Source organism: Mus caroli, chromosome 2 (genome assembly GCF_900094665.2).
Source record: "Mus caroli chromosome 2, CAROLI_EIJ_v1.1, whole genome shotgun sequence".
NCBI classification, from domain to species: domain Eukaryota; kingdom Metazoa; phylum Chordata; class Mammalia; order Rodentia; family Muridae; genus Mus; species Mus caroli.
Genome location: NC_034571.1, coordinates 31,858,739 through 31,882,787, shown reverse-complemented (window position 1 = coordinate 31,882,787; position 24,049 = coordinate 31,858,739). Strand labels below are relative to the sequence as shown.

Genomic DNA, 24,049 nt, shown 5'->3' with positions numbered 1-24,049 from the left:
CATGCATGTACATATGTATGCATATATATGGACCCGCACACACATGTGCACCAACACACATGAACATGCTCACTTCCCTTATTCATAAAGAAGATCACTTCATACTGATCAAGGAAACAAGCCATCAAGAGGGCAGTATAAACTTAAAACATATATATATATATATATATATATATATATATATATATATGAAGCACATAGTATAAGAGACAGAGTCAAAGTCATGATAATAATGGGTGAGTTTAATACCCGCCTTCACCAACAGGCAAATCATATTGGCAAAACAAATAACAAATAGAAGAAAAAAATATTGGAGTTAGAAGATTCGTTCTCTGCAAGATGGTGTTGTCACACACCTTTAATCCCAGCACTTCAGGAGGCAAAGGCCAGTGCATCTCTGAATTGAGGAACTCTAAAATGAGTTTCAGGATAGCCAAGGGTACACGGAAAAACTCTGTCTCAAAAACCAAAAACAAACACATAAAAAAGACCTACAGTCTTGAAGCCATGCCTTCCCCACAATGATGATCTGTGTCCTCAAAAAACAGTGTGGGCAAAACAACCCACTTCCTCTCTCTAGGTTGTATTTGTTGGGACACTTATCACAACAATGAGAAGAGTAACAGATGCACATGTTCCGCTAAGGTGCAAAATCTAAAAGGATCAAGTTATAGATGTGTTTGACCTACCAAGGCTGAGGAGGTAGTAAAATCCCCCAACTAAAAGAGGTTCAGGGGCCTAATGGATTTACTGTCCAATTCTACCAAAACTCTAGAGAACTTAAACCAATAAATCTTAAATTATTCCTCAAAATAGGAAATGAAGAAATGCTTTTAAACTCTTTTTATAAAACCAATATTACCCTGATACCAAACAGATAAAAACACAACAAAAAGAAAATTATAGGCCAGTATTTCTGATAAAAACAGATACAAAGATTCTCAACCAAGCACTACAAATTTTGTCCAAGAATATATATAAAAAAAGAAAGAAAGAAAAGAAGGTCACCATTCACTATGTTCTAATTGGCTTCATTCCAGAACGATTTTAGAGATGTTGGGATAATTCAACATACACCAATCAGGAACCAGATTCAAGGACAACAGCCATGTGATTATCTCAATAAATGTAGAAAAAGCCACGGACAAAAATCTAAGGTCCCTCATGGTAAGAGCCCCCCAAACATTAGGAACTGAAGGAACATATCTCAATGTAATATGAGGTTATATATAACAAATCTAGAGTCAATATCACACTAGATAGAACAAAACAGGGTAAAGGGATCACAGGGTTGCACGTCTATAGTCGCAGCACTCGAAAAATGGAAGTAGATAGATCAGGAGCTGTCCAGGGTGAGGACACCTTTCCTGCCTCAGCCTACAGCCTTGGCAAAACAGGAGGCTAAGTAGGAGGAGCAGCACCTCCTCTGCAACCTCCCTCAGCGGCTCCACAGAGATGGTGGCAAGAGCCAGCTGCTGCCGGGAAGGACCTTCCACCCTAACCCCTGGGTTCGATGGAGGGGGCGTGGATAGAAACAAACAAATCACGAATCCCGGAGTTCCCCAAGCCCAGACTTGAAATCTCACCAATTCTTAGTCTGGAAGTCTCTACCCTGAAAAGACCCGCCCCCGAAATCCTATATAAGCCTTGCTCTTTGTACAATTCCCTGCTTTCCACCCCCGGGAGCAGAGAACAGCCATCCCTGGATTCATCCCTCCATACCCTGGACACCCCCTCCAATACATCTCTTGCATGAGATTTGCTGCCTGATGTGACTCTAGTCCAAAAAAGCCAAGGAGAAAAGAAGCAATGAAGAGAAGAAGCAAGGAAAGAGCGGGTCTAAGGCTCCTGAGCTCCTCAGCCCAGCTGGGGAGACCCTTCCCTGGGAGTTGCAATGCTCTGCGGAGGAGGCTTCCTCTCAGAGCTGTGTGGTTCCTGAGCTCCTGTGTCTCAGGATGGCCTTCCCTTGGGATACTGTCCCACCTCAAAGCTGTAAGGTCCCTGAACCCCCATGTACCAGGATGCCCTTCTACTGGGGTACTTTCTCCCCTCAAAGCTGGATGGCTCCTGGCTTCCAAATCCCAAGATACCCTTCCGTTTGCATTGCTATACCTGAACTGTACTAAATAAACTTGTTTGTTTTAATGGATGTTAAGTCATGAGTTGACCAAGAATAATGTTAGAAAACCCATCTTGGGGATGAGAGATGAAGGACAATTCCTCGATTGCGGAATTGTATGCGGGACTGGAAAAAAACATGCAGGGCTGGGTGAGGAAGGAAGGCTGTGAGCAGGAGGTGTCAGGAGAAGCCACAGCTTCAGAGTAGTCAGCAGTAGAAGGGCAACCATGAAGAGGGGCTGTGTGTGCTAGAAACGAATTGATGTATAGGAGCGGCTTGGCTGCAGGAAGATCTTGAAGGGACCTGAAATGGGTGAGCAGGTGTTGGGATGGAGAAGATGAGGTAGGGCAGACATATTCTGCAGAAAATGGAAGCCATCACCCACCCACCTTCACCTTCCCCATCCCTGGTAAGACCTGACTCGGTCCTGGGGAGGAATGCAAGGAACGGGGCCACCAAGGGTGGTGCAGAAACTGAAGCAGAGAAGGAGGCTGGGCTGGGATCCAGATGCCAGGGCATCACTTGATCTGTCAAGATGAGACAGGGGCAACCCAGCCCCTCCCCTATACAATTGCCTCTGGGTGACTCTCGAGGTTTCCAGTTCCCAGGCTTGGCCCTCAGCTCCTGTCTCCCCAAACAGGATTTTCCTGGGTCTTTTCATTGGTCATGGCCTTGGTGCTGTTCCTGCCCCCCCCCCAATATCCCCTCCCTCTTGCTCCAACACAATTTCCTTTCTCTTACTCTTGGGATATATTGATGTGAATGCTTAGTAAGTAGTAATGTGCTGCTCTAACAGATGTAGCTGTAGCTGTAGGTGTTGGTTGAGTTGCTTGAAGGAAGAAAGGGCAAGAGGTCAAAGCCATCCTTGTCCACATGTCGAATTTAAGGCTAGTCCGACATAATGAGACCCTATCTTTAAAAAACAAGGGACCAGAGAGCTGGCTCAGTGGTTAAGTCTTGCACGCGTCCGACTTGACCAGCAAGAACGACGCTGCAACAGGATCCTTCTGCACGCGTTTATTGGGAGAGCTTGATTGCAGAGGCAAAAAGACCCTCAGCCCAGCCCTGGTGCTGCTTTATATAGGCCTAGGAGAGGCGTGTCTCACACCCGGATTGTGTTGTGTTTGGTTGATGCTTACAACCTCATTTGCATTCNTACATCTGATTGGTTACTTTCTCTCTTATCTGATTGGTTACTTTCTCTCTCTTCTGATTGGTCAATTTCTCTCTCTTCTGATTGGTCAATTTTGGTCAATTCTCAAAACCTCATCTTGGCAAAAAACTTTCCTGCCTATGTATGCGTGGTGGCCAGCAGAAGCCTGTGCCACTTTGCAACGGCACATGTGGCTTCCCACAGTTAAGAGCATTCACTGCTTTGCAGAGGACTCAGGTTAAGTTCCCAGAACCCACGACTGTTTGTGACTTCAGTTCCAGAGGAGCCAACCCCTTTTCCGACCTTACATACAAACACACAAACAGCAAACATTCACACACAGAAAAATAAAATACATCTTTTTAAAAACAACAACACAACTTATTGCTTATATACTTTGTGTCCTTTTTTTTTTTTCTGAGACATGACAGCCTTGTGTTCTCAGACTCTTTACACTGTATTCTTCCTGCCTACTCTCCACAGTGCTTGGAATGAAGGAGGAAGCCGCCACATCCAGCAAATTCCTCCTTACTTCAGGCTTACCTTTTCATCTCTGTCTCTAGTTTTGTTTCTAGGAGCTGTAAACTCCAGAACTGGGAATCAAGGATTTAATTTAAAATTCTTGTCGTGTGTGTGTGTGTTGCTGGAGAATAGGACCCAGTGTCTCTCACACGCTTGGCTCCATAACCTGGGTCGAATTAGGGGCACGACTTGCCTCACTTCTATAGTGTTGAGCTGGACATGGGTGATCTGTGGCAAAAAGAAAAGAACAAAATAGGAGCCTCACAACCTAAGACAGGCCCCTTCCCATTCCAGTGCTGGTCCTGCCCATGCAGCATCCCCACCCTCACTGCAATCCTTGGAGGATATGGGAGACTGAGCCACAAACAGAAGACTCCAACCTCATCTGGCTTTCCTCAGCAAGCTCCAACTCCGCGCCAAGCCCTGACAGTTCTACCCTCCCATAACCTCCCTCTCTCAGGTTGGAGTCCCAGGACTAAGGAGCACTGTCCCTCCCCTCTCCATCTCCAGTTCCTGGCTCCTGGCTCCGCTACTTTAGGACTATGTGAGTCACCTCTGTTACCTGGTACCGATCTGGCTGGTCAGTATTTTCTTTACCTGCAACCTGGACACATTCACTGGGGACATGGACATGCTGACTGGTCTTGTAGCAGACTCTGATGATGGACCACAGTTTTAAGGCCTGGCACGTGAATAGCATTTCCTCGAGGTGCCGCGCCTGCTCAGTAGTTTCCTAAATCAATGTATTCTGGTCCTGGCAAAGTACAGGTTGGCCAACAGTTTTGAGAAGATGAAATCTTTGGTCAGTGGGAGGGCAAAGCAGAAGAGGCTGAGACCTGATGCCTGTGTCACCTAGTTGCAGACCAGAGCCTGCTGAGACTGAGTGCACAACTGAGAACCGAGGTTTAGCAATTAACACCTCAGATCTCGCCAAGCCTCCTTTTCTCAGGTGAGGTCACAGATCTGAAGAGGGAAATCACCGGCATGATGGAAGTGCTAAGAATGTGATACTTCCTTCCTGTTGTTCTTACAGAAATAGGCCCCTTCCTAGACCTTCCTAGAGCAAGTATCAGACCTTCTGTAGTTCTGTTTTCTACTTTCTTTTCCCCATCTGTGACTCCAAGTTAATAACTCCAGGCTCATCTTTCTGAGAAGGAACCTCGAAGAAGAGCAGGAGAAGTAGGTGCTGATGGCTAGAAATGGTTACTAGAGACGGGGCAGGATTGTCTGGGCTCCTAGAGACTCTCCCAGAAAGGGTCCATGGCATCCCAAATTGACTGCACTTTCCCAAGCATAATCCTTGGATGAGTGAACCTTGAAAAGGCTGAGTCGTTTGGAGGGCAGTTAGGAGGAGATGGAGTCCTGTGTGGGCTAGAAGTCTGGGAGGTGCCTGAAGAGTCACGGCTCAGTCCAAGTCAGAAGGCTAAAGATGCTGGGTGCTGATGTCAGTGAAGGATGGTGGCGAGGAGGTGTCGGCTGTAGCACGCACCAAGGTGGAGAAGGAAGCAGGCTAAACCAAACCTTTTCTTTGGTGCCTCCTTATATCCCAGCTTCCTGGTAGAGAGTGTGGCCAGCATTCAGCGTGGCTCTTCCCACTCTAATTAAACTAATCAAGATAGTTCCTTACAGATGCTCCCAGGAGTGCTTCTTGGTGATGCTAGATCTGATTTTAGACACCATCAAGTAGAGTCTACCTAGTGGACCATTAATTAACCATCACAACGAGTGCGGACTTCCCGTTTGCCTCATACTTCATCCTTCTGGAAGAGAAACCTGACGGGTCAGCCTCACTTCAATACCGTGCAGAGGGGCTTGTTTGGAGCCTGGCTGCAAGCCTCACCAGTCCTTACCATCCCCCACTCACCCCACCTGCCCCCCCCCCATCCTCAAACTCTCTTCCATCCCTATTCAACACCTGGAGACTTCTTGACCCTATTGTTTCTGACAGGCTTTCCAGCTCTTATCTCCATCCCCTCCTCAGGAGCCTTCCTCCTATCCTTGCTCACAGGATGCGGGGATAGGAAGAGCCATGATGAAGGTCCCACCGTTGTGGACTTTTGCATTGCTCATTCTCACATCAAGTAGATAGTGGACAGCGTGGATCCTTAAAATGTGACTTCGTTTAAATTTTACTTTATTTTAAACATTATGTCAGGTGTCCTAAGAAGAAGAGCTTTTATATCTGGGCCTTAACGTGCTTAACTAAGTCTGGAATTTAAGGTGCTTAACCAGATAGATGTGTTAATACAGCGAAGGGGGTGAGTGTACCAGGCGGAAGATCACAAATTGCTAAAGTCTAGCTTGTGTGCTTTTGTGCAGGGACAGACTGTTCAGTGTACAGGTTAATGTGCCCGCCTTCTCAGTCCGTCCAAAGTCGAGAGTCGAGCGCCACCTGGTGTCAGATATTGACAGTAACAGGAAAAAAAGTAGCTCCCATGCCTCTCCCCTAGACAACTTCAGGTCCCTGATATAACAATAGTCAAGTTTACCTAAAAACTGATTTTCCAGTTAGCAAAGGAATTTCATGCTTGTTGCAAAAAAAAAGAAATTGGAAAACAGAGAAGAATAAAGAAGAAATATGACTCAGTCCAGAATAATGGTCACAGCCCAGAATAATCACTATTGGGATTTGGAAATATTAACTTCCGGTGTCTTATCTCTTATTACGTTCCTTTCATAGAAAAGAATAACAATAACTCGTGTTCTTACATCTTCTATACACACATTTCAGGTGCTGCAAGCCAACCTGGAGTTAGAATCTTATCTTTGCCGTTACTGTCTTGAGTTCTCTGAGCAGCGATTTCTTTCACCATCTGTGAAACATGGCTCCCAGAACTGTCCCCAGGATGACAAGGCATCTGCAGCAATCAGTTCAGTCCTTGTCATAGATCTGTTACTCACCAATGACAGGTTATAATGTGAAGCTTTGACTCCTCTGATCCCTCAAAGCAATCCTGTAGAAATTGACTTGGGGGTGGGTTCAGGGGCACGAAGAGCCACAAGACCACTACAGGTTTCCAAAACTGAAAGGAAAGATTCAAGCAAGATTTTGTGTTTCCAGCGCTGCAGCTGTTCCCATTTCTCTCTAAATTCTTTCAGTCCCTCTTTACGTTGGGCAGTTTTTAAACACAGTAATTACAGTGCTTTTGCCGGTTCCCGTGATGTTACATCACTGGCATTTTTCTCTAGGGCTAAAGCTGTCACAGACAGCATTTACCAAATTAACTTAGCTGCTTCCTCAGTGTGGAATAACTGAATCATGTAAAATTTCATACATTCATTCATTCATTCATTCATTCATTCACTCATCCATCCATCCATCCATCCATCCAACCATCCATCTATCCATCCATCCATCCATACAATAGTTACTGAGTACATCCTCTCTGCCAGGTCACTGTGCCCCTCATTTCTGGCTCCAAGACTGGCAAGACAGACATGAAAACAGACAAGCAAAGCTCCCACCTTGGAGTTGTGAGGAGGTCCCTTACCCTGACCTGCTCTTTGCTCTCAGCAGTCACAGTGGATGCTGCTCCTGGAGGCACCTCCTACGGGGCTGGAATGTTCCTGGGGGCTTTCCAGAGAAGTGAGAGGTATTTCCAGTGCTGTCCAAAGCCCAACGATGGCGTTCAATTGGGCCCTTTGTGCCCTGTTCTTTTTTCCCCCATGCTTGGGTTTCATCTGGTCCAGTCAGCTTCCCTGCTCCCTTGCATGCACAGCACTGCATCTTTTCCTTATCCTTTTCCTCAGTGAGCTCCTGCAGCATCTGCAGCAGGGGCAGGGATGTCCTCAGCTGGTGGACAGAACCTCTGTGACTGTGTCTCAGTGGGCAGAGCCTGCGCTTGGTTCCCTCCTCACTGGCTCTGGCCATGGCAGAAGCCATAGCCACACCATCTAACTATGCCTGCCCCATTCTCAAGATTCAGCGTATAGTTCATGTCTAATGTAGAGCCTGGCCTTTAATTCTCAGAAAACTCATTTGGCCTCATGCTTCATCTTTATTTTTCTCTCTTCCATAATTACCTCACCGGGTGAGGTCGGCTTTAAATTGAGGGACCAGAGCCATCTCAGCCTCCCCATCAGTCTAGGCAAGGACAGATTTGAACTGATTTCTCTCTAGAAAAGACCAGAAAATGGCTTCAAGAACCTGTAGGTACTTGGGGTGTTTACCCTCTCTTCCAGAGACTGTGACCCAGAACATCTGGTTGAGCCTGTGGGTGTGACTGGTTGGGGGTGGGTGGGATTGTTAAAGTTGCCCGGTTGATTCTAAGGCCCCAATGTCAAGAACCAGAGACTTGCCCGAGGCCTTTGGAGAAGTCCTGGAGCTGTCCGTGGTGCCTGAAAGAGGCCTTCACTGCCCAGACATTTACTCTCCCTCAGGAATTAGTACAGGGTTATGCTTTCAATGTGGAAAGTTCCGGAGATGAATAGTAGGACACCCCAAATCCTGTCCCACCTGATGTCTCTGGTTCCAGTTGCCACCACTCTCATTCATTAATGCTTAAAATTATCATACCCCACCTCCCTCCTCTCTTAAAGGCAGTCCATCCCTACAGTTGTGACTTTTACATTGAGATAGCATTTCTCTTGCCTTCCCTGTCATCGCTATGTCAGGTCAGCTTCTGCCTTTTCTCCAAGCTGCTGTAGCAGCCTCCCAATGAGTACCATCTGTCTCCATTATACTCCTGTCCATTCATACTGCAGTTGGTGCTGCGCTCTTCAAGCATAGAGACATCCTCTAGTTGCACAACCTCTCTTGATAAATTTCAAACATTAGTTGTCTCTTTCTACCCTCTTTTCTGGAATCACATCCTCTCTTTGCTTCTGTGACTTTGTACACACTGTTCCCTCTGCCTAGATGTACCCTTCCTTAGTGTCTCTGCCTAGGAAACTCAGAGTCATCTTGGTAGCTGTCTTTTGGGGAACTTTACTCAGTGCCCTCTGGCAGAAGTAGCTACAGTCTGTACTGATAACCCTCTACCACATCCTGACTGCCATTTCACAGAGAAAACAAAAACAAAAACAAAACCCTTGTGAAGCCAAATAAGACAAAAACAAGAGGTACCTTAGTAGTTAGATTCAAGGGGGAAATAGATTTGTGGTGACCAGGGCTGTGGGGTAGGAATCCCAGGAGTTAGTTCATGGGTATGCTTTCAATATGAAAAGTTCTGAAGATGAATGGTAGAGATGGTTTGCACCACAGTATGAATGCACTGAATGCCACTGAAGAGTGAATTAAAAATAGATTAAATGAGGGCTGGAGAGATGAAGGCTCATCTGCCATTCATTTCCTGGAACCACACAGCAGGTCACACCAGGGAATCTGATGCCCTCTTCTGGCCTCCTTCTCCACCAGGAACATCCATAGTACACATACACACATGTAGGCAAAATTATACACACACATAATAAATTTAAAAATAATTAGTATGTTTTGTTATATGTTTTTTATTGTAATAAAAAGTGTTGCCCTCTACAAGTCTAGGAATCTGAAGGGCTTCTCCATCCCATGGGAGAGACCTGAAAACCGACAAAGGTGGCCTCCAGCCTCAGTCTGAGGCTCACAGAAAAGGAGTCGATGAATGTAGTAGGACTGGGGAAACTGAGTCTCGTGTTTGAGGAAGAACTCGCTCTTCCCAAGTCCTTCCCTTTCCAAGCTCGGGAGCGAGACAGGAGCGCAACACCTTTTACCCTCAACCCCAGTATAAATCATTCCTGGCCAGGCCCTGAGCTCTCAGAAACTCTGCATGTGTGACAAGCTGCCCTCTTCCAAGATGGCTATCGCCACCTCTGTGACAGGCCTGGTCACGTGGGCGCGCTCGCTTGTGAGGTCGCCGGGCCCCGGCAGGCGATTGTCCCTTGCGGGGCCCCGTCCCGAGGCGGCGACTATCCCTGTCAACCGGGGCCTGAGAGATCATGGCAACGGGCTCGGGCGGGGAGCGCGTGGCGGCGGCGGCGGCGGCGACGGCGGCGGCAGTTTGGTCGCGGGCCGGGACGGCGGAGCAGCGGCGGCGGCGGTGGCTGTGGCGCCGGCACCGGCCCTGAGCGTCATGCGGCGCAGCAGCCCGGAGAAGAAGCCGGAGGCTGAGTTGGAGGCGGACGCGGCGGCGGCGACAGCGGCGGCGACAGCAGCGGCGACCGAGTCGCTACCGGCGGAGACCGGGAAGCAGCAGGGCGTGGACGCTGGCGCAGCCGGGGATCCAGAGCGCCTGGAGCTGGAGGAGCAGCCCAAGGACGTGGGCCCGATCCCGACCCCGACGCGACGCCACGCGCCCGAGGAAGGAGAGGCCCGCGTCGTCCGGCGGCTGCCACCTGCGCTGCCCCTGGCCCAGCCGAGGCCGGCGGCGCGGGCCCTGAGCCAGCTCGTGAAGGCACGGGGCCGGAGCCGCAGCCGGGTCTACCGGCGGAGCGCAGGCTCCATGCGGCCGGTCACCGTGGACAGCTCCAAGGCCCGCACCTCCCTGGACGCGCTCAAGATCAGTCTTCGCCAGCTCAGGTGGAAGGAGGTGAGGCCCGCCGGCCCGGCGCGTGGGCACAGGGGGGTCGTCCCGAGGCCTGGCCCCCGGAGCCACTTCCCAGGTCAGGTCAGCCCGTCTCTGCTCTGCTCCCCTACAGCTTTTCTTATGTCTGCAACCCTGGCCTCGTCAAGCTGTAGATCCTGGTTTATCTGGCCTGTCTTCTCAGTTGGCCCTGGGGCCAGGGGCCACCTTTCACTTTCTGCATTTCAGTTATATTTAAAGTTTAGTAAACTTTCGTGCTTAGAGTGCCACTCTTGGGCCAGGTTTGTGCTCGCCAGCGCCTCACTACACTCTTCAACTTAGCTGTGCGACCTTGAGCAAGCTACTTTTCTTCTTTTGGCCCGGTTAACCTCGGTAAAGAGAAGCCGGTTCGTTCCGGTTAGGAGCATAGTGCCTAGTGCTTGCACAAGGTTTCAGCAAATGACAACCTACTTTCATCACGCTCTTTTACCACCACCACCACCACCACCATCACCACCACCACAGACACTGATTGGGGGATGTAGCAGGTGACAGTAAGTGGGGGTGAAAGCATGAGTGAGCAGATGAATCACTCACCCTTGAATTCATTTCAGACCTTTTAAGGGACGGAACAGGACAAAAGCACCAACGAATCCGAGAGGTTTCTATTTTCATTGGCTGAGTAAATAAAGCCAGCTGACTTTATTTACAGCATAGAAACCATTGATCCACTAAAGATTCCGTGTGCAGAAAGCATGAGGGCTCAGGCTCTGAACTTTGTGCTAAGGCTGTGGTACAAGTGGTTTAATGAAGTTGGAGACTGGGGAGAGATGGCCACAGGTCCACTATGGTCAGAATGTTGATGTCCCAGTGGAAGAGTTTAGTTTGGAGAGAAACCAAGAATCAGGTGGGGTGGTGGAGGTGGGGTCTGGCAATCCCAGGTGTCAGAGCCCTCTGTCTTGATTTTCACACCTTGGAAACTGGACGAGGATTGGGGAGACTCGGTTCTACAGTGTCTAAACTGTAGATGAAGTCCTATGTCCAGCCCAAAGTTAGGCGGGCCAGGAAGGTAAACTTGGACTTGTCAGAGCCACCCAAAGATAGGCGGGCCAGGAAGGTACACGTGGACTTGTCAATGCTGATGACCTACTGAAGAGAGTCCAGGGATAGAAAGTAGCTAAGAACTCAAGCTGGCTAGCAAGTGCCTGTGTTCTCAGCTCAGCCCTGAGAAGAGACAGGAAGCAGCCTTTATCTTGCTCAACCAACCCAGCACAGGTTCATCCCCTTAATTTGTAGATATCCTCCATGGTGATACCAAGTTCTGTGCTGGGCCTAGAGAATCACACTTTAAATGTACCCTTGTCTTCAAGTGTTTCAGTAGGGAATGAAACCCAGTGAGTAGTCCTGGTATCTTCAGGCCCATTGCTGCTGCTGCTGCTGCTTTAAATGCTCCTTTCCCAGCTAGCTATGTGCATGGCTTTCTCTGTCACCTCTTGGGACTGCTGATCAAGGTCCTGAGAGAGGTCTCCCAGGCAATGTTCGCAGCCATCTCTAGCCCTGGCTGTTTGCTTCATAGCATGAACCTCTACCTGACATTGTGTTGTATTTGTTTATCGACTGTTTTTCTCACCAGAATGTAAGCTCTTCAAGGGCAGGCATTTTATTTTGTTACTGCTGTACTCAAAGTTGTCTGGCACCTGGAAGTTGCTCAATAAATATTTGTTGACTGCATGACCATATTATGTGGTGAGTGTCTCTCTGTGCTGTGGGAGGCAGAGGCGGTCAGCTCTAGTACAGCCTCCTCAGGGAAGTGAAGCCCAAATGAGTCTTGAGTGTTGAGCAAAGTTATTTAGTGGTGTGGACTCTGGGTCCCTGGTAGAGGGAGTGGTGTGGGCCAAGCAGAGTGCATGCAGTGCTTTGCAGTAGTGCTGGCTGGCTGGATCATAGAGAGGGATGTAGCATGGTGAGAGATAAGGCGGTATAAGTGAGCCGGGGTCAGATTGTGTCACAGGACTTGAGCCCATTCTTGAAAGGAAACCTGTAGGCCGTTGCAGAAGCCCAAGGGTCTTCAACCTATCAGCTCTACTATTGTGGATAAGTGAGTGGACTTCTTCAGACCTGTTTGCTCAGCTGAATAATGAGGGTAGGTTTAGCAAATTCAGGCTCCCAGCCTACTGAGGTACCCACAAAATAACAATGTTAAACTCTTGCACCAGTGAGCCCAGAAGGATAGGTAGTTCCTAGGACCCTACCTTGACTGCCCCTCCCATTCCAGGCCTTCTTTCTATCACTTGTAAAACGTGTTGGCATATAGGTAAAGATGCTCATTCTAGTATATTTGAAAATAATTGACTCCCAACAAAAAGCCTTCACTGTGATGTAATGTCACCCTTCCTAAAGACAGGGTAGTATGACTGGTGTTGCTGGTGTCCCTGTCAAGAGATACCCAGCAAATGAACAGTAGGACATTTGTAGCAAAACACAGATGTCATCAGATGCACTAGGATTTGTTTGAAAGCACCATCCTCCAGAAACCTTCTGATCCTTCTGACTTTATCCTTGGTTGTTGTAGTCTTAGCATCTAAGACAAAACAAATGCATGGGAAGTAACACAGATGAACTTGGTACTAACAAAGCACAAATGCACAACCTTTGTAGGCTGTCTCCCATCCCCTACATCCCTTATGGGAGTGGTGTTGGACAAGATCCTTTCTAACTTAGGGCCAATGGAGGTGACTGCGCATCAGGCTGCCTTGAATGTTTAGCTGGGCTACTCAAGAGTGCGGGAGTTCCTGCTGGATGCCTTTGGTGGTGAGTGGGAAGCCCAGAAAAGAATAAGGTCATGACTAGGAGTGGTGGCATGTGCCTCTGATCCCAGGACTTGAGAAGCCAAGGCAGGAGAATTATAAGCTCAAGGCTGGGCTGGGCTACTTAGCAAGACCTTGTTTCAAAAAATGAAAACATAAAGGAAGGAAGGTCATGACTGACAATTGGTATGAATGCTCCCACTCTCTGCAGGTGTGTAGGAAGAACCTTCTCACCGTGGTTCACTTCCCAGGGGGCGTGGGCAAGACCTTGAATCCAGAAATGTGCCCAGCTACTGGGTGCGTGAGTTCTCTTCTCCTCTTGGCTTCTTTTTAGTTCCACATATATCTAGAACCCACAGTGATGGTGGAAATAATGAACCCTTATGCAGCTCCTTCTCTATACCAGACAAGTATTTAAACCTAACCACCCACTACAGTAAGTGCATTAGTGTAGCCATTTTGTAGATGGGGAAACTGAAATACACAGAGGCTAACTTACGCAGGGTCATATAGTGACTTAGAGACAGAGGGAGAATTTGCAATAAACACTCTGCCTGAGTCCAGGCTTCAGGTCTCTGCTCACCTGCAAACCGCAGCAGTGGGTGTGAAGAAAATAGGCTCCTCATTGTGCAAGCGCTCCCACTGAAGAGGCACAGAGCTGCAAACAGATGGCCATGGTCCTGTCTGGGATCTGGGTGGGCAAAGGAAATCCCACACCATGGGACAAGGCAGGGAGTGGGGACCAGGTCCCAGATATAAAAGTGACATGCTGGTGGCTTAGGGAGTATGTGGGGAGCAGAGAGATGCAGAAAGGACCAGCTCAGAGAGCCATCTGTAGACCATGCCAAGAGGCCTGCATCCCTATCTGCACTGCCCTGCAGCTGGTGGCTGCCATAGACCCAGCTTCCCATGCCCACTGTCCCTCATGCTAAGTCTGATGGTTAAGTTTTCAGTCACTCAGTTCTGGGGAGGTCTAATTCACCTGAGTCCATGGAAGGGTTTTAATTTGTTTCTGCAAGAGCAAATTCACAGATGGTAGCCCTGTAAACTTGTAGATGTGAATATAGTTATTTCAGGTTAGCAAAGGAAAGCCACATGTCCAAAAATCACTACTGACAAAGTCAATGGCTCCCGCTCACATTTGGAGACACTATAGAAAATCCTCTCCCCATCTCCTATGTGTCTTTGTTTGCTTGCGTTTTTACTTGTCACCTTCATTAAAGGACACCTTGGAGAAAAGAACAGATATTGAGTATGTGAGCTGCCCTCCTTGGAGACAGTGATTGTGAATGTGTGCCACAATTCCACAAACATGACATGACATGAATGGGGGCTCAGGAAGATTTGATAGGAGGACATTTGTTGGCAGTGGTTTGCATAGTCCCTGTCCTGGGAGCTCTTACAGTGTGAGCTCTGTTTCAGACATTCCAGTATGTCTTTGAAAGGTCCCTGCCTATCTTCAGTATATGCACACGACTATCTTAACACTTGTAACATGTGAAGTACTTTTTATTAGGTGTATCTACTAGGTATGGTACCAAGTACTTAGTACTCATTAAGAGTGGATTGAGGCCAAAACATAGTGGCGCACGACTTTAATCCCAGTCCCTGGGAGGCAGAGGTAGGCAGATCTCTGAGTTCAAAACCAGCCTGGTCTACAGAGTGAGTTCCAGAACAGCACCAAAAGTAAACAAGCCAAGTGGAGTAAGGAGCTGGAGAGATGGCGTAGTAGTTTAGAGCACTGGTTGTTCTTCCAGAGGGTTGTTCTTCCAGAGGACCTAGGTTCAAGTCCTAGCATAGATATGGAAGCTCATTACTGTAACTCCAGTCCTAGTAGATCTGATGCCCTCTTCTTGCCCCTATCAGCATTGTTTGACCATTGTGCACAGACATACATGCAGACAAAACACTCATGCACATAAAAATAAGAAGGAAATAAAGAGAGAGAGAGAGAGAGAGAGAGAGAGAGAGAGAGAGAGAGAGAGAGAGAGAGAGAGAAAAGAAAAGAAAAGAAAAGAAAAGAAAAGAAAAGAAAAGAAAAGAAAAGAAAAGAAAAGAAAGTGGATTGAAGGGCTGGCATAATGGCTCAGTGGGTAGAAGAGCTTGCCTCCAGGCCTGATGACCTGGAGTTAGATTCCTGGGACCCACATGGTGGAAGATGAGAACTGACTACTGATTCCTGTAAGTTGTCTTCTGCCTTCTACACAAACACCCTGACATACCTCTACATGGACATATAGACACACAGAGACACACAGACACAGACACACACAGACACACACAGACACACACAGACACACACAGACACACACAGACACACACACACACACACACACACACACACACTGAATGAATGGGGGCTGGAGAGATGGCTCAGCAGTTAAGAGAACTGATTGATTTTCCAGAGGACCTGGGTTTGATTCCCAGGATCCACATGGTGGCTCACAACTGCAACTCCAGTTCCAGGGGGTCTGGCTTCCATGGGCACCAGGCACTCTTCTGGTGCACAGACATACATGTGGGCAAAGTGCCCATACACACAGAGTAATAAGAAATTTTAAGATGGATATAATTGTAGTAAAACATTTTTAAAAACAAGTGGTCGGAACACTTCCTGTAGATCTTTCATCTCTTCCCCACACTAACTCAGGCAGATTACCTCTCATCATCTCCAGTTTAGATGACTGAGTTTAGAGATGAGACAATCAAGGTTTGAGAGAGATTGGTACAGGGCTAGCCCAACTCTACATTTGCTATTCCTTTGCTAAAAGCAAGGAGTTAGTTAGGTCATCGCCCTGCCCCCACTATCGTTACTCCCAGGTAAAGGCTGGAGGAATGAAGCAGGCCCAGCATCTAAGCAAGAGAATCAGGTTTATCAGCAGTCAGTAGTGTTCCAACACCCCTTTTGTGGGTGTTTCCTAATTCTCCACTTTCTATCCCTCCCTTTCCCCATCCAACCTGTAACTCTCAAATGACAGCAGACACTCAGAGCCAAGAGAGCCATATTACAAGCAGCACTCGAAGTAAAACACGCTGAAACACACCCCGCCTGGCAGATGATCACTCCACACCCACTCCTCCCAAGTCCTGTCTCGCCAAGGCACAGAGGTGACCCCCGGGCTATCAGATGGCTCCTCTGTGAAATGTTATAATGCCAGCGATTTGCATCTCTTTCTGAGTCCTTCTGGAAAAAGGCAGAGTACAAAATGAAAACCAGGGTGCCTTTGCCCTCCCTTTCCAGTTTCAACGATAGTGCAATTTATGTCACATTTTTGAAAAGAGCATTATACTTGAGAGCAGTTTATGCCCCACTCCATCAAATGTTCTCCTTCAGCAGACATGTTATTTTAACGTCTAATCCACCAGAATTTCCCCTTTGCTAGTTAAACTTGTCATCACAGAGAAATCACAATTCACTGCTGCTGGTATTTGAACAATACATGTAATAGCTTCGGCATCCAGACTAACTTCTTAAAGAGCCCCTTCAAGACAGTAAATTCCAGGGTTCATGCTCAGGGTCTGTAACTATTGCACATTAATTTTTTTTTAGCAGGTGTGGTATTTTCTGAGGCTGTTTTTAAAGGCACAGAACACATACTGTGTGCATCCTCCCTTCATTTTGCCTGCAGTTTTGGATCCTGGTTTTCTGTCAGCTCGTGTTGAATGGAAAAATCCACCCGTATACTTTATTCCTCTTTGAAATCTGTTTCTGAAGAAGAGCATATTGTAAAACCAATTGGCCTCTTTCAACTGTCTGCTCCAAGGGGAAGGACCAGGTGGCTGAGGGTTAGAGTGTGGACTCTGTACAGGCTCCCTGAGTGTCAGCTCCTTCAGCTGTGATGACACTTGCCCTATCAAGTATGTCTGTGAGAGGCATGGAGGAAGGCACAGGCATCGCCCTGGCCCAATGCTGGGCATACTGCTGCTTTGTTTTGTTTTTATTCTCTCTCTCTCTCTCTCTCTGGCTTTTTTTTTTCTTTCGGTTTTTGGTTTTTTGAGACAGGGTTTCTCTGTGTAGATCTTGGCTGTCCTGGAACTCACTCTGTAGACCAGGCTGGCCTTGAACTCAGAAATCCGCCTGCCTCTGCCTCCCAAGTGCTGGGAATAAAGGTGTGCGCCACCATGACCAGCGATGCTGCTGGTTTTCAATTGGAATTCCTTTCCTTCTATGGGGCAGTGAACACATTGGTCTGTATGTGTGCTTGGTCTTTGATCTGTTTCATTAACTAGAAGGAAAAAGAAATGTCAGGCTGCTGATTAAACTTATCCCAAGCACATATGACCATTCTTCGTCTCACAGATATTTGTGACTCACATGTACCCACTCTACTTGGGCTCTAGTGGTGTGACAGATGGCAGATCTGGGGTGCTGGTGGCTTTGGGTAAAGGTCAAGGGGATGATTCAATGTGAGATTAATTTTTTGTTTGTTTATTATTTATTCACGTAATATCCCTATCATTCCCAAGTCCCTCCTCACACAGTCCCATCCTTTCTTCTCTGAGAGGGTGGAGGTTCCCCTGAGTATCCCCCCACCGTGGCACATCAAATCTCTGCAGAGCTAGGGGCATCCTCTCCCACTGAGGCCAGACAAGGCAGCCGAGTTAGGGGAAAATATTCCAATGTTGGTTTTTTTGGGGTTTTTTTTTGTTGTTGTTGTTGGTTTTTTTTTTTTTTTTTTTTGGTTTTCGAGACAAGGTTTCTCTGTGTAGCCCTGGCTGTCCTGGAACTCACTCTGTAGACCAGGCTGGCCTCGAACTCAGAAATCCACCTGCCTTTGCCTCCCAAGTGCTGGGATTAAAGGCGTGCGCCACCACCGCCCAGCCCAATGTTTTAAAGTAGTGTAGATTTTAATTTTTTTTTTAAAATTAACTGCATTTTTTAGGGGGTGTGACAAGGTGTTCTCAGACTGGCCTCCAATTTGGGATTCTACCTTCCTAGGCCTTCTCAGGACTGGGATTGGAAGCATGAGTCACCATTCCCAGCATCAATTGTACTTTGGAAGTCCCATGAACTCTGCATGAATCAGCTTTTAAAGACTCTACTGTGGACTGAGTGTGGGTCTCGGACTTTGTAAATCATGTCAATCACCATAGGAAACTAATTGTAACATCTGTCCAGCATCTGTCCATTGTCTTTGAGTTCACAAACAAGTAGGTGGCTTCACTGGGGAGAGTGGAGGGGCGTTACACAAACTGGAAGAACCGTGCACTTCCTATGTGTGTGTGTGTATGTGTGTGTGTGTGCGTGTTGTTTTTATCTCTATTTATTTTTATTTTTTGCTCCCTCCTTTAAGACCTCAAAAGGAGTCTCGAAAAAACACAGACATGGATTTGACAGTGGCCTCTGTCATGTGGCTTTGCAACCCAGACAAGCTGCTTCTCCTCTCTGAAGAGGTTCCTCATGACTAAAACTGAGCACAGGTGTGAAAACTGTCATACAGTCGTGAGCACTTGGGTGGGTTTAGCTTCTCCAATGAATTTCTGACCTCTGAATTACATTTTATAACAAATGTCGATGACGTGAACAGGTGCATAGGCTTGCTATTCCTTTAATGTATTTTGGCCTCCCCCACTCCTGTGACTGCTCCCAGAGACCCCACCCAAAGGCCATTTTTAGGGCTGGAGAGAATATGGGCTGTGTTTCTGTCCCATGGGGCTGAAGGAGCATCTCTGTGCCTTGTGTCCTCAGCTGCTTGGGCACATGTGCTTCCCTGGACTTGGAAGCTGCCACCTGGTAACGTTTAGGAGTGAATCCCAGCAGGCAGTTCTGCCCTTCTCCCAGCTCCTGCCATCTGAATACATCCCATCATCCTTGAGGAAGCTGGGGAATATGGTTGTTTGTCCCCCGTGCTGCACTGTCTGTCCTGGAGAGAGGCAGTTCATCATTTTCGATAGGAAAGTAATGAAGACAGTAACTATTATAAATATTCCATGAACGCTTGAGAAAAATGTGTGCTCTTTAGTTATTGAATGTAATATTTTATACATGACATTTGATTCATTGGGAATTGCATTATATAAAGTTTATGGCTTTAGTTTTGAATTTGACTTATTCATTTATTGGAGTTATGCTAATATCATTCCCCTATAATTGTGGATTTCCTATCTTTTTGTGATTTTTTTTTCTTTCCCCATTTTCTTGCTGCACTAACCTGGGAGTTACACATTCTATTTTTATTCCTAAAACCTTATGCTAGAAAATTTGGCATGCCTGTAATTTTACATAGGTTAAAGTTAGGATCATGATGCTCTTTTTAATGCCTAAAAAGATTTAGTTTCTTATTTTTAAATTTTATTTATTTATTGTTTTGAATTTAAATACAATTCCATCTTTTTTCCTTTCCCGCCTCTATGCCCGTTCCCCACCAACTCCTCCCATGATCCTCCTTCCAACTCTTCCTGTGTTCCTTCATTCCAACCCCTTCTATGTCCCTCTCCTCAAATAGATGGCCTCTTTTTCTTTCATTATTATTTACACACACACACATGCATGCACATAAATACACAAATATAACCTAATGAGTCATTTTTGCTGCTTGTGTAATTTCAGGGCTCAGATGGTTTCAGGGCTGGCCATGGTTGTATTGGTTAACCAGTTAGGGTTCATCCCTGGGAGAGCCTAATTCTCCCTCCTCCCTCTCTCAGCAGTCATAGCTGCCTGTAATTCTTTGTCTGGTGGGGCCTGTGAGATTTCCCTCTTCTGTGTTAGTATGTCTATTGCTGCTGTCATTGTTTAGGTCAGATTGTTGTGGTGCCATGAATACAGCTCCCCTGTCACATCTAGGAGGCAGTTTCACAGCAGACTTCCGGTCTTCTGTCTCCTACCTTTCTGCGCCCCACCCCCTTCTGCTGTATCCCTGAGCCTTAGGTGCAGAAGCTGTGTTGTAGGCGCAGCACTGCGGCTGCGCTCCCCGTGGTCAGTAGATCCATGCGGTCTTCTGTAATGGTCTCCATTTTCTGTAAAGAGAAGCTGCTTTGATGAGGGGTGTCATTAATCTATGGGTGTAGGATACGTTTTAGAATACTTCAAGAATCATGTTAGTTTAATAAAGTGGTGGTAATATGCTCTCTTTTAAATCTGTCACCTCCCTAGCCCCGGGCAGTTGGCTAGGTTACTGTTATTATTTTTAATTACGTGTATGTATTTGTGTGTGGGTTTGTGCATGTAAGTGCAGTGCCCACTGAGCTAGAAGAGGGTGATGGGTCTCCTGGAATCAGAGTTAGAGGCATTCGTTAGATGTCTAATGTGGGTACTGGAAGCAGAGCTCTGGTAGGTATTCTGCTAGATCAGTGTATACTTTTAATGCTGAGCCACCTCTCCAGTTCCAGTCTTTACTTGTTGTTGTTGTTGTTTTGAGTCAAAGTTTCTTTGTGTAGCCTTGACTGTCCATTTCTCCATGTAGCTCTGGCTGTTCTGGAACTCACTATGTAGACCAGGCTGGCCTTGAACTCAGAGATTCTCACCTGCTTTTGCCTTCCAGGTACTAAAAGGTGTGTGCCACCACTACCCGACTTGTTTGTTTTTATGGCTGTGGCTGTGTGCGTGCTATGATGAACATGTGGAGGTCAGAGGTCAGCAGCACGAGTCTGTCTTCTCCTACCACATGGGTCCTGGGGATTGAGCTCATGGCATCAAGGTTGGCAATAAGACCACTAACTGCTGAGCCTTCTTCTCGTCCCATTACTCTCCCGGCAACTAATGGTCTCAGGGGAAGTCTTCACTCAGGACATATTTTTACATGCTTCAGTAGCTGGTATTTTTGTTATGTTATGTTATCCTTTCTACAACTTCAAAAGTTAAATATTATTTTACTTAGCTTTGATGTCTTTTGGATTTACCCACAGTTGCCATTTTCCTTATTTATTTTGATTAATTTTATGAGGTACTATTTATAATAAATTCTATTAGGTTTTATTGTGCCAAAATTCCCTTTATCTTCCCTCATTCTTGGGGGATAGTGTTGCGGCAGGCACATACAGTTCACAGGGCTCTGTCTTGTCAGTCACATGATCCTGCCCATGCACCCTTCCTCTCGATTTTGCTGTTGGGATGAGCTGGCAGACCCTTTCCTTTTGCTGGTTGGGTGCGCTTTTCCTTTGGGTACTTCTAAAGTCTCTCTGCTTCAGATGTCTCCTGAGTCACTGACGCCCTTCCAGGAGAGGGGGTTTTCTTTTTGTTCTGCTGAGGATTTGGGGAGAATTTCATTTTCTGATGTTCGCCATCCTATCTATTCTAGAAAGTTCTTGCCCATTTTCTCTTGCAATATTCTCTCTCATCCAGTCTCCCTTTGCTATCTTTCTCTTTTGGGGTTTTGATAGAGGTCTCAAGTCTTGTTTGATGGTATTCTTGTGCTTAGGACTTAAATCTATGGCTGTCCTTTGAGGTGTGGGTCAAACGTGAGAATTTTCATTTTCTGTGACTCCTGCAGAGGCTTCTATGAACCACAACATTTAATATTGTGTGTGTGTGTGTGTGTGTGTGTGCGCGCACACACACATGCATGCGTGCGCATATGACTGTGTTTGTCTTTGTTGTACTTTTTAAACTCTAGACACAGTATGAGTTTATGTATTTTGTCTCCAGCCTCTTCTGCAGGAAATGTTATTGTAGGCATCCTGGGAAAACTTTTACCTCTTATTTCTCCTTGCGTTCACCAAAGCCGTGACATGTATTTTAGGGGCCTGGCTTGTATGTGAGTCTCTGTTCTGGTTCTCACCCTGCCAGCAGGCATTTAGAAGCCAGAGCACATGAGGCCAGGCCATTGCTTACGTGTCCAGAAACAAGACAGTCACTCAGTTGACTCTGCGGACTGTGGAGAATGGATTACAGGGAAGACTTGAGGCGGAGAAGTAGGCTAGGATGCTATGGCAGACTGAGTCAGGGTTAAGACACCTGGAATGGGACGGTGACAGGTGAGAAGGGTATCGATGAGGACTGTTAGCCACTCCGTGGAAGGGAGCCCATCCTTTGCATCTGCAGCTGTCCGGCAGAGGCATTTGGAGGTCATAGTGGACTTGAACTGGGTGCTGCCCAGCAGAGGCATTGGAGGTCATAGTGGACTTGAACTGGGCATCACTCTGCATCTGGTGCTGCTTCATGGGTTCCCTTGAGAGTGACCGTTTTCTCTAAGGCAGATGATGTAGAGAGATCCAGGCAGTGTGCTCATGCCTGTGTCTGGCATTACAAAGTTCAGGCCAGAAATAGAGAGCCAGCTGTTTGAGAGCCCCGCAGCCTTCCATCCAGCATGGCTGGTTTTCCATCATCACGTAGTTTTCTTTAGCTTAAGCACTTGTCCTTTTTTCAGGAGTGTCTGAGAGTGCTCACACAAAGCCTTACCATCTTCCTGGATTTTTATGATATTTCTCAGAAACAACTAAATCTTACGAGTCTCTCGGCACTCTGCAAAGCTGTTCCTCTAATGGCTGTTATCGCTCAGAAAACTCCCTTCTCCTAAGGTGTTCTGTGTCTGGGGATCAATGGGAGAGGCAAATGGTCCCTGCCATGTGACACTTCGATGAGCCTCACATGGCCACTGAGGACTGCTGCTGTGGCAGTTTATGCAACTAGTGTTCCGTTAGAACAAGCAGAGCATTTCTAGAAAGTGAGGTGAAAGAAAGAACAGCTGTGATCCCTTGGCCTGGGAGGTCTCTATTATCACTAAGTAAATATGGCTTGAATATCAGCCGTTCTCCAAGGCCTTTAAACCAGAGCCACAGTTGTCTTATACCTTCTTTTTGTGGGAATTAGAATTTCTCTTCTAGGAAAAAATATACTAGCCAAAATACTATTTATTGAACAATTTATTAGGGTAGTACATTATTAATAAACTGATGTTGGTTATTAAATAATCTGTTGAATCACAACGAAGTATTCGCTGATTTGAACTTGGAATTCATAAGTAAACAAAGGATGACCAAGTTGCAATATAAAATCTCAAATGTAACTACTGCCCTGATTCTGAAGAGGCATTTCGGATGATTTCCAGTGTAGCCCCGAGCCACCCTCACCTGTAAAAGCAGACCTGTGTTTGGAAAAACAGGCTGCTGCTAGATCAGCAGAGCAGGGTCTTCTGCTTGTCAGGCTTGTCAAATCGGCTTGTTAAATAAGATACTTGATTGCCATCTGCCAGAAATGCCTCATTATAAATATCGAATCACCCAAATGGAAAATCACCTGTTTGCTTACCAAGATGGAATGTTTCTCGATGTTTGTTTAAAACAACAAATCATCTTATTATGACAGTATATCAATACTACATAATAGCTATTGCTCATAAGCCACGCGCTGTAGAGTAAAACATAAAATATTGTGAGCTAGCCCTTTTGGCCTGAGCCCTTAGACCCAACTCTTCTGGATGTTGAGGCAGGAGGATCAATTGAGCCTGGAATTTAAGACCAGCCTAGGAAATTTAGGGAGACCCCCTTCTCCAAAATATAGCAAGAAAATTCCAAACGTTAACAGAAAGCCCGCACAGAAACAGCAGGTTGAGAAGAGCCACAGGGACAGTGAACCCATGCTTGGTGCTGAGATGTGGCAGGATCCGGGAGGGAGGATGACTCGTGTTAAAAATATGGAGGCTCCTGGGTGAGTGTGGTGCACAGTCTTTCCCACAGCTTTGGCCTCTTGCCTGATTCCTGTGTTCTGGATAATCAAGCCATGGGTCTAGTCTCCTGGGTGTTGCTATTTTCAGTGTGCTGCTCTTTCCTCTGGCCCATACCTCCTCCATCTTCAGGTGTCGGTGAAACCCTCACTTTCCAAAGGAGACTTACCTGACTGCCTTAGATGCTCTCTCTCTGGGCTCCCCTTCCACAGCATGTGTCTGCTTTATTGTTATTGCTTGTATTTTCTCTTTCCCCAGCAGACTTTATTTTTTTATTTTTTTTATTAGGTATTTTCCTCAATTACATTTCCAATGCTATCCAAAAAGTCCCCAATACACTCCCCCCACCCAGTCCCCCACCCACCCAC

At 46.7% G+C, this 24,049-nt stretch overlaps 1 protein-coding gene across 2 annotated transcripts in view; it reads left to right on the top strand.

The window, feature by feature from the left end:
* Nucleotides 1–9,568: 9,568 nt before the first annotated feature.
* Nucleotides 9,569–24,049, top strand: part of Ttll11 (tubulin tyrosine ligase like 11) — a 233,650-nt gene continuing 219,169 nt past the window's right edge. For both annotated transcript variants that reach the window (XM_021156573.2, XM_021156572.2), the window contains exon 1: nucleotides 9,569–10,300. In XM_021156573.2, the coding sequence (XP_021012232.2) occupies nucleotides 9,569–10,300 (732 nt within the window). The remainder of the gene's footprint in view (nucleotides 10,301–24,049) is intronic.